This window comes from Octodon degus, unplaced genomic scaffold, assembly GCF_000260255.1.
Source record: "Octodon degus isolate 3935 unplaced genomic scaffold, OctDeg1.0 scaffold00084, whole genome shotgun sequence".
Lineage (NCBI taxonomy): Eukaryota > Metazoa > Chordata > Mammalia > Rodentia > Octodontidae > Octodon > Octodon degus.
The window spans coordinates 2,403,875-2,416,796 of NW_004524660.1; the positions used below are offsets into that span (position 1 = coordinate 2,403,875).

At 44.9% G+C, this 12,922-nt stretch overlaps 1 protein-coding gene across 3 annotated transcripts in view; it reads left to right on the forward strand.

The window, feature by feature from the left end:
* Sort1 (sortilin 1) overlaps positions 1-12,922 on the forward strand; it is a 113,242-nt gene that overhangs the window by 82,248 nt on the left and 18,072 nt on the right. For 2 of the 3 annotated variants that reach the window (XM_023721689.1, XM_023721690.1), the window contains exons 6-10: positions 913-962; positions 2,165-2,292; positions 6,234-6,378; positions 7,543-7,698; positions 10,114-10,220. In XM_023721689.1, the coding sequence (XP_023577457.1) occupies positions 913-962; positions 2,165-2,292; positions 6,234-6,378; positions 7,543-7,698; positions 10,114-10,220 (586 nt within the window). Of the gene's footprint in view, positions 1-912; positions 963-2,161; positions 2,293-6,233; positions 6,379-7,542; positions 7,699-10,113; positions 10,221-12,922 lie in introns of all 3 variants that reach the window. The other variant, XM_023721688.1, reaches the window with a different exon arrangement.

The following is a 12,922-nucleotide window of genomic DNA, read 5'->3' on the forward strand; positions in this document are numbered from 1 at the left end:
CTTATTCCACTGAGCCATCTCCCCAGCCCCCAAATTTTTTTTTTATGTATTTATTTATTTTACAGAATCAGGGATTGAACTCAGGCCCTTGTGAAAACCTGGTTACATTTTAAATAATTCAACTTCTGGCCTAGTTGTCTACTTGAGATGAAAGAACTAAATTATTTGGTTGCTTCAAAGCATTAAGCTACATTCTGAGGTGAAACAACAATGTACAGAACTTAGTACCTGACCTGAAGAAGCCGATTCATGTGGTAGGAGATAGGTAGCACATTATACAAAATAAATAAATTGAGGCCAGTGAATGCTGAGCGGCTAGTGCAGAAAGAAAGGGCTCTCCAACAGGATTTCTCAGCTTCATCACTAACAATAGATTGGGCTGAACAACTTGTTATTCAAGGGATGTTCTGGACATATGAGGATGTTTAGCAACGTCCCTGGTCTGTACCCACTAGATACTACCAAAGATTCCTGTCTGCCCCAGTCGTGACAACTGGAAATGTCTCCAAACATTGCCAAGTGTCCCCTGGAAGGCAGAACTGCCCCGCCTGAGAAGCCACTGTTGCAGACGTTGGCAGCACAGAAGTTTCATTAGAATGACCCAACAAAAGCTAGATTTTAAACTGGAACCAGAAAACTATGAGGGTACATTTTGGTTACATGAGAGAAAAGCGCTGTGGGGGGAAACAGTACAATACACATGGCAGACTGGGAAACCAGCATGACCTGTGGAAGGAGGGCCCGTGATGAAGGTGTGGACTGTAGAAAACGCACGGGGTCAAGCTGTAGGCCTGGAGGATCAGGGGCAAAGATCCTGAGGAGGCCGTCAGACACCCTGAGGGCTTTGTGACCAAAGCTGCACCTTCTGTAGCAGTCCTAACGTATTCTTTCCCTGTCTTTACTTCTTTATAGGGGATCAGAAAACATCATCTTCTTTACCACCTATGTGAATGGCTCCTGCAGTAAGTACATTTTAGTTCCAGAACAGGTTACTGTGCTGTGCATTCATGGTACGTTGTTCTGGGTAATTCAAGGTAGAAATGAAAGGTCTTTTCCTCTCCTGAATTAAAGATACCTGTTAATGATTTTTGAAATTTTGAAAGTACAACCGAATTACTACACAGTGTCTAGACTCAATAAACATGTAGGCTATTCAGGGAGGCAGTACACTTACTCTTAGCAATGTATTTATGCAAAGCAAGTATTAGGCTAATCGTGAATTAAAAGGTATGATGATTTCTACAAGAGTATCAGTTATGTTTGTGTCATGGAGCCTTTGGCTTCCCGGGCCAGGGCACAGTTTCAAAGCAAAATCTTTCATTATTCATTCAGTAGATGTCTGAATATTTGCTGCATTCTAAACACTGTTATAAGGGCAGAGAAAACAAAACACCCAAGGCCTCTTCTGGAACATAAATTCAAGTAAGAGCGCTTGATGACAAACAAGAAATGAAAACTCAAAATGATTTAAAATATAATAAGACAGCTTTAAAGTGCACCATGAAGAAAGGAAAATAATATTCTGTAGTTGTGCTATTTTTATGTAACACTTTATTGGAATTAAGAAAATTGAATCATTTTTTTTTAAATTTGGCATGTTTGTTTGATTGATTGATTGATTGATTGATTGATTGATTGATTTGAACCGGGGATTGAACTCAGGCCCTTGTGCTTGCCAGGCAAGTGCTTATTCCACTGAGCCATCTCCCCGGCCCGATTGAATCATTTATAAAATAAAATCCAAATGTGAATTCTCTATCAGATGCTATGTTGCTAAACATGCAAAGGATTAAAAATGTGTTTGCTGTAAGGTTAAGAGCACTTCTAGGGCTGGCAGGATAGCTCAGTGGACTAAGCACCTGCTTAAGCAAGCTTAGGCAAGTGCAGGGACTGTGGCTCAATCCCTGGCACCACATGCCTCATCAGCCCTGCCCCCAGGGCAGGGTGAGCCAGCCAGAGTCCAGGCATAGTGATGTATGCCTGTAATCCCAGTCCTGGGGAGGCTGCCAAACAGGAGGATCATTACGAGTCTGAGCTACATAGTGAGACCCTGTAACAACCAAATACATTAAAGAAAAAAAAAAAAGCACTTCTAAAGCAGCTGGTTTGAACTAGACTCATCAATAAATGAAATTTTAATTAATATTTTGTCTTGTTTAAGAAGCTGACCTTGGAGCATTGGAATTATGGAGAACTTCAGACTTAGGGAAAACCTTCAAAACCATTGGTGTGAAAATCTACTCATTTGGTCTTGGAGGGCGTTTCCTTTTTGCCTCTGTGATGGCTGATAAGGTAAGTAGCAGTCTCTTCACTTTGGGCCATCAGATCTCTGTAAATGTGCCTTTTGGATTCCCTTTCACTGTGTAATATTGATGGAGCTCCTTGTCTTTTTGCAGTATTCAGTATCATACAATTTGGGGTGATTTATTTATTTATTTTTTAATTTTATGTATTTAGTACAGGGTCTACAGTGTCTAACTACACAGATCCAAGTCGTAGGGATTCTCCTGTTTTCAGCCTTCCCAAGTGCTGGGATTACAGGCATGTGCCACCACGCCCAATTTCAATCACTGTTTGAGCACACCCCAGGGTTGGGGCCAGCACAGCATTTTGGGGATCAAACCCCAGTCCTTGCGACTGCCTAAGCAGGCACTTAGGCCGCTGAGCTAGCTGGCCGGCCATTGGGTGATTTCTTTACAGAGGCTGGTTGATCCTTATGCCCTAGAGACTTTGATCACCAAGTGAAGTCTTGTATTTTAGATTTGGAGACCCAGAGTCTGGGCTGTAGATATCTGAAAAAGCAGTCTGCTTTTGTAGTATCCAAAAATAGTAATAAAAATAAAAATGGGTAACTAATTGACTACTATATAGTTTATACTTTTCTGAGTCCCTAAAATATAGCAGTGAACACATAGATAAATTTCTTGCTTTTAAGGCTTATTTTCAAATGGGGAAATAGATACTAAGTGAACAAATATAACCAGTATTAACCTAAGCTGTGAAGCAATCTAAAGCAATGTAAGGAAACAAAGTGCTAGGAATTAGGGCAGTGCAGGTATAGCCAGCGAGGGCGGTGGGCTCTCAGAGAGCTGAGTGGGATGAGAATGTGGCCATGTGGACGTCCAGGCGGCAAGTTGGATGGGAGCAGCCAGCACACAGGTGCACGCCCTGGCATGTCTGACTGTTGAAGAAAGGGGAAAGGGCCGTGTGACCGGAGCACGGGGAGTGTGCACGGGGGAGCCAGCCAGGGAGCCCACAGCCAGGTCCTGCTCTCCAGCTCACAAGAAGGATGTTGGATCTTATGCTGTGTGTGTCAGTGAGCAGTGAAAGGGTTGTGAGCAGCAGTGTGCTGTGAATTGACTTCCTTGTTAGCAGAATAAATATGCACAGAGCAGGCTGAGGGGGACAGAATGGAAGCAGCAAGGGCCGCTGGGAGCAACTTCAGTAGCCAAGTGAGAGGACGGGTTGCTAACAGCAGACAAGGGAAGAAGTTAGGTTGCAGATGTATTTTCAGTCTGTTGGTAGTAGGACTTGCTGATGGATTAAATGTGCGCTATGGGCTGAACATGGTAGTGCACACCTGTAATCCCAGCACTCAGGAGGCCAAGGCAGGAGGATCGCGAGTGCAAGGCCTACTTGAACTACTTAGCAAAACCTTGTCTCCATTGGATGGTTGATCTCAGAAAATGGCAGAGGCTCCATGAGGAATAGATTTGTGGAAGAAAAAGCAAAAAAGTCCAAACTGGGTATGAGATGCCTCCAGAACACCTAAGAGGATGTGTCAAGTAGGAATCTGAGTATGTGAATCTCACAAAATTATATGGTACTTAAAGCCTGGACGAATGAGTAGGTAGAGGAGCGATGAGAGGATTGGGGAAGCCCTGAGCACCAGTGCGCTGAAGGTTGGAAAAGGAATCTAGCAAAGACTAGAAGGAAGGACCAGTGAGGTGAAGGGAAGTCAGGCCAGGGCAATACCATAAAAGACAGGGAAGAAAGGGCTTCGGGAGGAGGAGTGGTCGGCTCCAGTAAATCCCAGGACGATGCTGAGTAAGATGAGTTTTGAGAATTCCCTGTGGGAGTTGGCAAATAAGTCTGTTGGTAACTATCTTAGTTACTCTTCTCCTGTTGCTGGGACAAATACCTGACACCCAAAATGAAGGAAGAAAAGGTTTATTTAGCTCACAGTTACTGGAGGTTTCAGTCCATATTCAGCTGGGTCCAAGACAGCAGAACATAGCAGAAAGCAACCTTTCAGGGTGGTGGCAAAGAGCAAGAGCAAAGGGGAGGAGTAGCAGCAGCTCAAGCAGCTAGCTTCTCTTTCCTCCTTACATTGAAATGCAGATTACCTGCCCCAGGGCAGGTGTAGCATCCACACCCACAGTAATCAATCACAAACTCCAGAAGCCACCCCAAGACGGCTTGAGGCTTTGGGAGAACACCTAGACCCAAACCGTAACAGTGACCTTAACAAAAAGTGTCACTGGAGGAGTGAGGTTAAAAGACTGATTTGCAGGGCTGGAGAGATGGCTCAGTGGTCTAAAGCACCTACTTGGAACAAGCTTGGCAAAGCACAGGGACCGCGGTTCGATCCCCCAGCACCACATGCCAGCCAGCCCCGCCCCCGGTGGGCTGAGCTGGACACACACACACAATAAATGTAAAAATAAATTAAATAAACAAAATCTTTAAAAAAAAAAAAAAAAAAGACTGATTTGCTGGGTTTGGAGAGAACTGGAGATGGGGAAGGGCAGGCAACTCAAGCAGTTCTCTAATAATCCTCCCAACAGCCCTGGCAGCTAATACTTTAATATCAGATTCATAAGTGAGGACGTCGAGTGACTTGCCTACTGCGCTATTTATAAGATGATTTCTGCCAAGTGGTTTTGAGTTGTAGTTTCTACCTGTAACTGAGAATAAAGTACAAAGCAACTAGATGCCTCAGTATAAAGTAAGTAAATAAATACTCTTATTACTGAACTTTAGCGTATTTAAGGGGCCGGGGAGCTGGCTCAGTGGAATAAGCGCTTCCTTGGCAAGCACAAGGGTCTGAGTTCAATCCCCGGTTCCATAAAAAAAAAGAGTATTTAACCTAAAGAAACCAAAGATTACTTCTCATACCCTGGCTAACTGTGTCTTGTAGTTCTTTTAAACTATTTCTCAGTCCAGGTGTAGTGGCACATACCTGTGGTTGGGAAGGGTTGTCAGTTTGAGACCAGCCTGGGCTGTGTAGCAAGGTTGAAATAGTAAGACACTGTCTCAAAAACAAACTATTTATCAGAGAGTGGGCTTTAATTGCCTTTGTAACATACTCTGTTACCAACCAAATGCTCTCATCGTCCCTTGTAGTAATTTCAGACTGTTCCCAGCCCACGAATGTTCCCTTCATCAGGGCTGTTCTGTGAGCTCCTGTAGGACACGTTACATCCTGACTTTTCTCTGTGACATCTCAAGCATGGATTTCATCTCCATTTTCTAATTATTTAATTCTTTGGGTTATGCCAGGACTGTCTGAAAGGGACCAAACCTTTATTCAGCAATCATCATTTTTAGAATCACCTGAATAATATATGCAAATAACTGTAAGGCTAAGCAAATGACATCAACATCAGATCCTTAGGCTTAGCTCTGCTGAAGAGATCTGGGGCATCATCAGAATTCGGGAACTGATGGGCCAGTGAGATAGCTCAGCGGACTAAAGCGCCTACTTAGGCAAGTGCAGCGACCGCAGTTCTATCCCCAGCACCACATCTGTACCAGCCCTGCCCCCAGAACAGGCTGAACTGGCCAGAGTCATGACATGGTGCCACATGCCTATAATCCCAGCACTGTGGAGCCTGAAAACAGGAGGATCACCATGAGTCCAAGCCGTGTAGTGAGACCCTACTACAACCAAATACATTAAAAAAAATAAATAAATAAAAATAAAAATAAAAAATAAAAATAAAAATTCTTAAAAAGAAAAAGAACAGGGCCGGGGAGATGGCTCAGTGGAATAAGCGCTTCCCTGGCAAGCGCAAGGGCCTGAGTTCAATCCCCAGTTCCACCAAAAAAGAAAAAGAATGAGAGAACAGAAGAGAATGCCCAGACAGCTCCATTTCTAGTAGAATGGATTGCTCCATAGCCTGGAAGGGGTCAGACATTGCTTTGATAACAGCTATTGTGACCTTTCTTGCAATTGTACCCACTGGGGAAATGAATACTAGAAATTTTAAGATGTTGGCCTATTTTTCTAGGATACAACAAGAAGGATCCATGTGTCCACAGATCAAGGGGACACGTGGAGCATGGCCCAGCTTCCTTCTGTGGGGCAGGAGCAGTTCTATTCTATTCTAGCAGCTAATGATGACATGGTCTTCATGCATGTAGATGAACCTGGAGGTAAGCGTCTTAGCCTTCGAGTGCATAGAGATTTAAGCTTTAAGCCTTGCTTTAAGAAGCTTTCCTTTTTGTATGTCAACTTTTCCTTTCACTTCTAGACATTTATTAGCACCCTATTGATTCTAAAGATAATATGTTGCTGCTTTAGTTTTTAGTTTTGTTTTATAGTTCAGGCTGACCTTGAACTCATGGCAATCCTGCCTCAGTCTCCCAAGTGCTGGGGCTACAGGCAGGTGCCACCACACTTGGCTGCATTGTCTCTTTAAAAGGCCATCTGTTTTGATAGTTGCTTTGGTTTATGTATTCTAGAACAAATGTTCTAGAAGTGAGCTGTTCAGAATTGTCTGCAGCATTGGTAGGACTGGCACTGATTTGCTGGTATTAGGTAAGTTAGGAATTGAGAGCATTTAGAAACTCTTAGCCACTTGACAAAGTAATTTTATATCTGTTGAATCTAATAATAAATCAAGGGATATATTTTGTTTATCTTCTCTATTTCAGGCTGGGGAGATACCTCAAAAGTATAAACGCCTGCCTGACAAGTGTAAGGTCCTGAGTTCAATCCCCAGTACCTCCCCCCCCCAAAAAAAAAGACTGAGATAGCTTGACTGTTTTAGGCACTATGGCCTTGTCCCACCCTCACATATTCTTTTCTATTTCATTTTTCTAGTGATTACTATATTTTGAGTCTCTAATTCACTGATATGTATTAGATATACATAATGATCACATTCATCATAGAGAATTTATACATGTACACAATGTATTTTAATTCTTTTTATGATAATTATCTTTCATAAAAGATTTTGTGACATACTGGACATATGAAACTTGAACCTTCACCACAGATAATTTCGAAACATTTTTCTAGAGTATAAAGATTTAGCAATGTGTAGAACATGAATATAAATACAATGCCTGTACCAGCAAAATATGTCTGAGAAGAGCTTTTCTGTGGCGCCCGAGAAACTCTCCACCGTACAGCACTGCCCACGGGTCAGACACTAAGCAGGGTCCTAGCGCTGAGCGTGGACCTTGATGAGCCCGTGGGACCGCGACTCCAGCGTGAGACAGCTGCCGGGCAATGGTCTGGGCCAGTCAGCTCCACCCTTGTTTTTCTCTCTTCTCTACCAAGGCTTAGGCTTGTGTGTTTGCCTGTTTTAGATACTGGATTTGGCACAATATTTACCTCCGACGATCGAGGCATTGTCTATTCCAAGTCTCTGGACCGACATCTCTACACTACCACAGGTGGAGAAACGGACTTTACCAACGTAACCTCCCTCCGCGGGGTCTACATAACAAGCATGCTCTCAGAAGGTGAGTGCGGCACAGCTGCCCGCCCTGCTCCTCCAGCTCGGTGCTGGGGCCGGAGGCCTGAGCCTGCTGTCCTGTGCTCCAGGAATGTGCTTGTGTGGCCAGCAAGCCCACCCGTGTACAGCCTGCCTCCCTATCTTAAGTAAATTATGGTAACTGAACTTAGGGGAGAGGAAAGCAGCAACAGCTAGAAAGAAAAGTGTTTTAGAGTCAGCGTTGCTTAGTTGGTTAGTCTCCCACAGTGGGAGGTTTAGGCTGGCAGGAATGAGCCTGAAGTTGAACTACTTCTCTTCCTAGAGAAGGCATGGCAGTAACCAGCCAAGATGCTTCCAGAGCTCGGCCCCAGGGCTCTGGAGGGCTCGCCTTTCCGAGGGCACAGATAGGCAAACAAACAAAGTGAGGGAGAGAGTGTGTGGAGGTAGGATGCTTGATCTTTTTAACAAACCCTTTTCAGGGGCTTACAAGGTACCAAGTGACGTTGGGTCCCTCTTTCTTCCCTGACCTTACCTCCAACACTTATGTCCTTCATTTGCCCTGCACCACTCACACTAACCCCCTTCTGGTCCTGGACACCTCGGCCACGCACTCCTTGCATAGATTCGCGCCGCCCGTTCTCTCTATGTCCCTGCATGTATGCGAGGCTGAGCGCTTGTTCTTCATGTCTTTGCCCACGTGCTCCTTTCTGAATGAGACCTGCCCTATTTTATTTTGAATTCCAATCTGCCCTCCTCACACACATGCTCCCATTCCACTGTTAGCTGTGTGAGTGCTTTCCATAGCTTTTATTTTCTGGCACACTATATATTAATTTACCATTCTGTCCAGAACTTGTCTCACCCTACCAGTGTGTGTATTTCACAAGAATTTTTCTTTTGTTCACTATTATTATTTTATTCACTAGTAACTTTTATATTCCTAAAGGTTTACAGTAGTTACGCTCTTTAGATACTTAGTAAATGTTTGTTGAATAAATGCATTTTCCTTCACTTGCTTTCCTAGTTGATATTCCTTGAACTGATTAAAATGTATGAAATACAAACCTGCAACAGTTTCATCATTGAAAATAGAGAACAAGAAGGTGAATGTAAGGGAAGAATATCGTGTAAGGAGTAACGGGCTATGGGTAGCAGAGAGACGCGATTAGGAATTGTTGGTCCCGCACACATATTCAAGCCCGGAGCTGGGCATGGTGGTACACACCTGTCATCCCAGCACTGGGAGACTGAGGCAGGTGGACTGCAGCGAGTGCAAGGCTAGCCTGGGCTGTATAGTAAGCTCAAAGCCAGTCTAAGCTAGATAGTGTGATCTTGTCTCAGAAAACTAACCGAGCGCCCCTAAGACCTCACCCAAATAGAAATGAGGGTGCCGGACCATGCTAGGGTTCCTTCTGGGTCATCAGACAGAAGGAGCATAGACACCAGCCTGCTCGTACTAGTCAAGAGTTAAACTGTGTGGTCACCTTCGAGTTTCTATAACAAAATACCTGAAGTAATCAGTTTATACAAGAAAAGAGGTTTATTTTGACTCACAGTTTGAATGATTTCAGGCCATAGTCATTGACCCCATTCTTCTGAGCTGATTGTAGCACATCGGGGCAGGAACGTGTCATGGAGAAAGCCCCTTCACCGCCCAGAGAGGAAGCAGAAGGGGCCAGGGTCTCAGTGTCCCCCTCAAGGGTCCCCAGGGACATAACTTCTTCCCACTCAGCCTGGTCTCTTACAGGTGCCTCCACCTGTAATAAAGGCCCAGGCTGGTGAGCAGCCCTTTCGGACACGGGCCTCAGGGCACACTGAAGACCTAAACAATGAGCTAAAAGCTCAGCCCAAATGATTTCTGGGGTCCGCCCACCCCCGCTCGGGCAGTAAGCCTTGGACAAGCCTCATGTTTAAGGTGCTGCTCAGTTACTGAACATCACTGAGCCATTTTTGCCAGGCATTAAAAGCCTATGGGAAAAAAAAAGCGTATGTGAAGGGGCCGGGGAGATGGCTCAGTAGAATAAGCACTTCCCTGGCAAGTGCAAAGGTCTGAGTTCAATCCCCAGTTCTGCTAAAAAAAAAAAGAAAGAAAGAAAAAAGAAAAGCCTATGGGAGGGCCAGCCAAATACCTCAGTGAATTAAAGCGCCTGCTTAGGCAGATGCAGGGCCGGAGTTCTATTATAGGGTGTGCTGAGACTGGGCGTGGTAGCGCACACCTGTAATCCCAACTCTTGGGAGACTGAACACAGGCAGATAACTACGAGTCCAATCTCTGTAGTGAGACCCTGTAGATCCTGTAGATCCTTACGAAAATAAAAATGAAAGCCTGTGGGACATCAGGGTTAGAGTGGTGTTTTCTGGTCTCAGGAGCAAGTTGTATAGTGATAAACCATAACCGGTGCTTCCAGTGTATCAGACTGGTGGCCGTTCTCTTCCCACTCAGATAACTCTATCCAGACAATGATCACTTTTGACCAAGGAGGAAGGTGGAAGCACCTGAGGAAGCCTGAAAACAGCGAGTGTGATGCTACCGCCAAAAACAAGAATGAGGTTTGTGTGCCCCAGCGTCGCATGTGGGTCCAGAGAAGCAGCCAGGCCAGGCTTCTGAGGAATTAAGTGTGCATGAGATTAGGATCCACAGTTTTAGATGGACAGTTTGGAAATAAATGTAATGAAATTAACTTAGACTTTGGGAAATAGGAACTTTCCAGAAAGATGAAAATATTATGGGTTGTCCTTTAAAGACCAAAACCAGTGGCTGCTTTGAAAAAAAAACAAACAAAAAAACAAAAAAAAAAACAGTGGCTGACAGTTTGTTTACTAACCTGTGGGATGGAAACAGCATGGACAGATGTGCTAGCTGGGGGTCAACATGGCAGTGATGAGGCTTTAGGGAGCCTAAGCCAACGAGTAGCCATGCACGAACACTGCAGAGACCCACTGGACAGAAAAGGTGAGGGCGCACTGGCCTTCATAGGCCTCCAGTGCTGGCCCCGCCAGCGACCCGCATTCTGGGAATGCAGGGGAAACCCTCTGAGGATGGACCTGGGGATAGAAACAAAAATGCCACTGTGGGAGATCCCAGACCCCAGGAGTGACAGGTCTTGACAGGCAAGAGAGAGGAGCAGCTTTGTATCTGGCTCTTAACAGAATCACAGAGGCACGTAGGGTACAACCCGCAGTGGTGCTGGTGGCGCCTGGCCTCTGGGCACCTGCAGCTGTGGAGCACTTGCTTCCTAGACTCCCCTCGTCCATGGGAGAGTCTCAGCTGGTGTGGGATAAAGTCTTCCTGCACTGCACCAACACACTCTTCTCCTTCCCCCACACGTGCTGAGTACCTCTGCTTCCGTCTCTTTCCCCTTTCTCTGCCGTGGCCTTGCCCTCTGCCTCCCCTCCTGCCCTTCAGCCACAGCAGGCACAGTGGCCTTGTCATTGGCCTGGCCACCTGGTGCTCCCCATCCCTCTTCCCAGTGTTCTTCACGGTTCCCCTTTGCCTGGGATAGTCTGTGCCCTGGGCCTGGTAAACGGAGATTGTCCTCTGTCGGGTCGCTCTGCCTCTTCATTGTTCCTACCCGTTGTACCCCTGGCCTACACGTGCCATTCCTAAACACTGCATGTGTCCGGTCTCTGTGACCTCTGCAGCATTTATGGTGGAAGTTGTGCCTGTCTCCCTGAACACCAAGTAATCAGGCTTAGTGGAAATCGTAAGCATCCGCAGGCCCCTTAAGTTAGAACTAATCACTCTTCTTCATGAATAGCTTGCATAAAACTTTAAAAAAAAAAATATATATATATATATATATATATTTATTTATGTGTGTGTGTGTGTGTGTGTGTGTGTGTGTGGCCAGCTCAGCCCACCAGGGGGCGGGGCTGGCCGGCATGTGGTGCTGGGGGATTGAACCGTGGTCCCTGGGCTTTGCTAAGCTTGTTCTAAGTAGGTGCCCCAGAACACTGAGCCATCTCACCAGCCCCCTCAGTTATCTTTTGTGTGTGTGTGATAACATTTAGGGTCTACTCTGTCGAATTTCAGATATACCTTATGGTCGTATTGACCGCAGCCGCCATGCTGCGCGTTAGCTTGCCAGAAGGCGCTCATATTGCGTAACTGAAATCTTGTACCCTTCGGCACTGCTGCCCGCTCTCCTTCAGTCTTTCTAATCCCCGGCAGCCACCATTCCAGTCTCTGCTTGTACGAGTTCAACTTCTTCAGATTCTGTATGTAAATAAAATCATACGCTGTTTGTATTTCTATGCCTGGCTTATTTTACTTACTAAGATGTCTCCGGGTTCATCCACATTGTTGTAAATTGCAAGCTTTTCTCTTTTAAGACTGAGCAGTATTCCATTGTGTATAAAGCCCACCTTCTAAACGTTCATCAAAAGACACAGTGTGATTCTGTATGCTGGCTGTTGTGAATAATGCTGGAATGACTATGGGCGTGTGCATGTCTCAAGATTCTGATTTCATTCCTCTGGATGAATACCCAGAAGTGAGATTGGTGGTATTTTTATCTTTCATTGTTTTTGGTGTTTGGGGGGCTTTTTGGTGGTTTGGTTTGGTTTGGTTTCGTGACACAGAGTCTCATTAAGTAGTGTAGGCTGGTCTTGAATTCACTATTTAAGTCAGGCTAGTCTTGAACTCAGCAGTCCTCCTGCCCCTGCCACCTGAATGCTGGGATTACAGGCGTGGGCCACCACGCCTGGCTGTGTGTCTAACTTGGTAAGAAACTCCATATTCTTGCATATGACTGTAACAGTTTACATTTCTACCAATACAGGATGAGGGTTTCCTCTTTGCCACATCTTGCTAACATTTCTTATTCATCTGTCTGATTGATAATGGCATTCTAACAGTTATATAGAGATGCCTCTTTGTGGCTTTATAAGCTTTTTCATGATGATTAGTGATGTTGAGCATTTTTTCATGTACTTGTTGGCTTTTTTTTAAAAAAAAAAAGTTATTCATGCCCTTTGCCTATTTTTCTTTGCCAGTTTAAAATGGTGGTGTTGGGGCCGGGGAGATGGCTCAGTGGAATAAGCGCTTCTCTGGCAAGCACAGGGTTCCAAGTTCAATCCCCAGTACTGGAAAAAAAAAAAAAAAATGGTGTTGTTTTCCTGTTACTGAGTTATTTGTATATTAATGCCCATCAGATGTGTAGTTGGCAAGTATTCTTTCCCATTCTTTGTGTTGCTTTTAGACTCTTTTAAATATTTCCTCTGCTTTATAGAAGCATTTCAGTTTGAAGTAA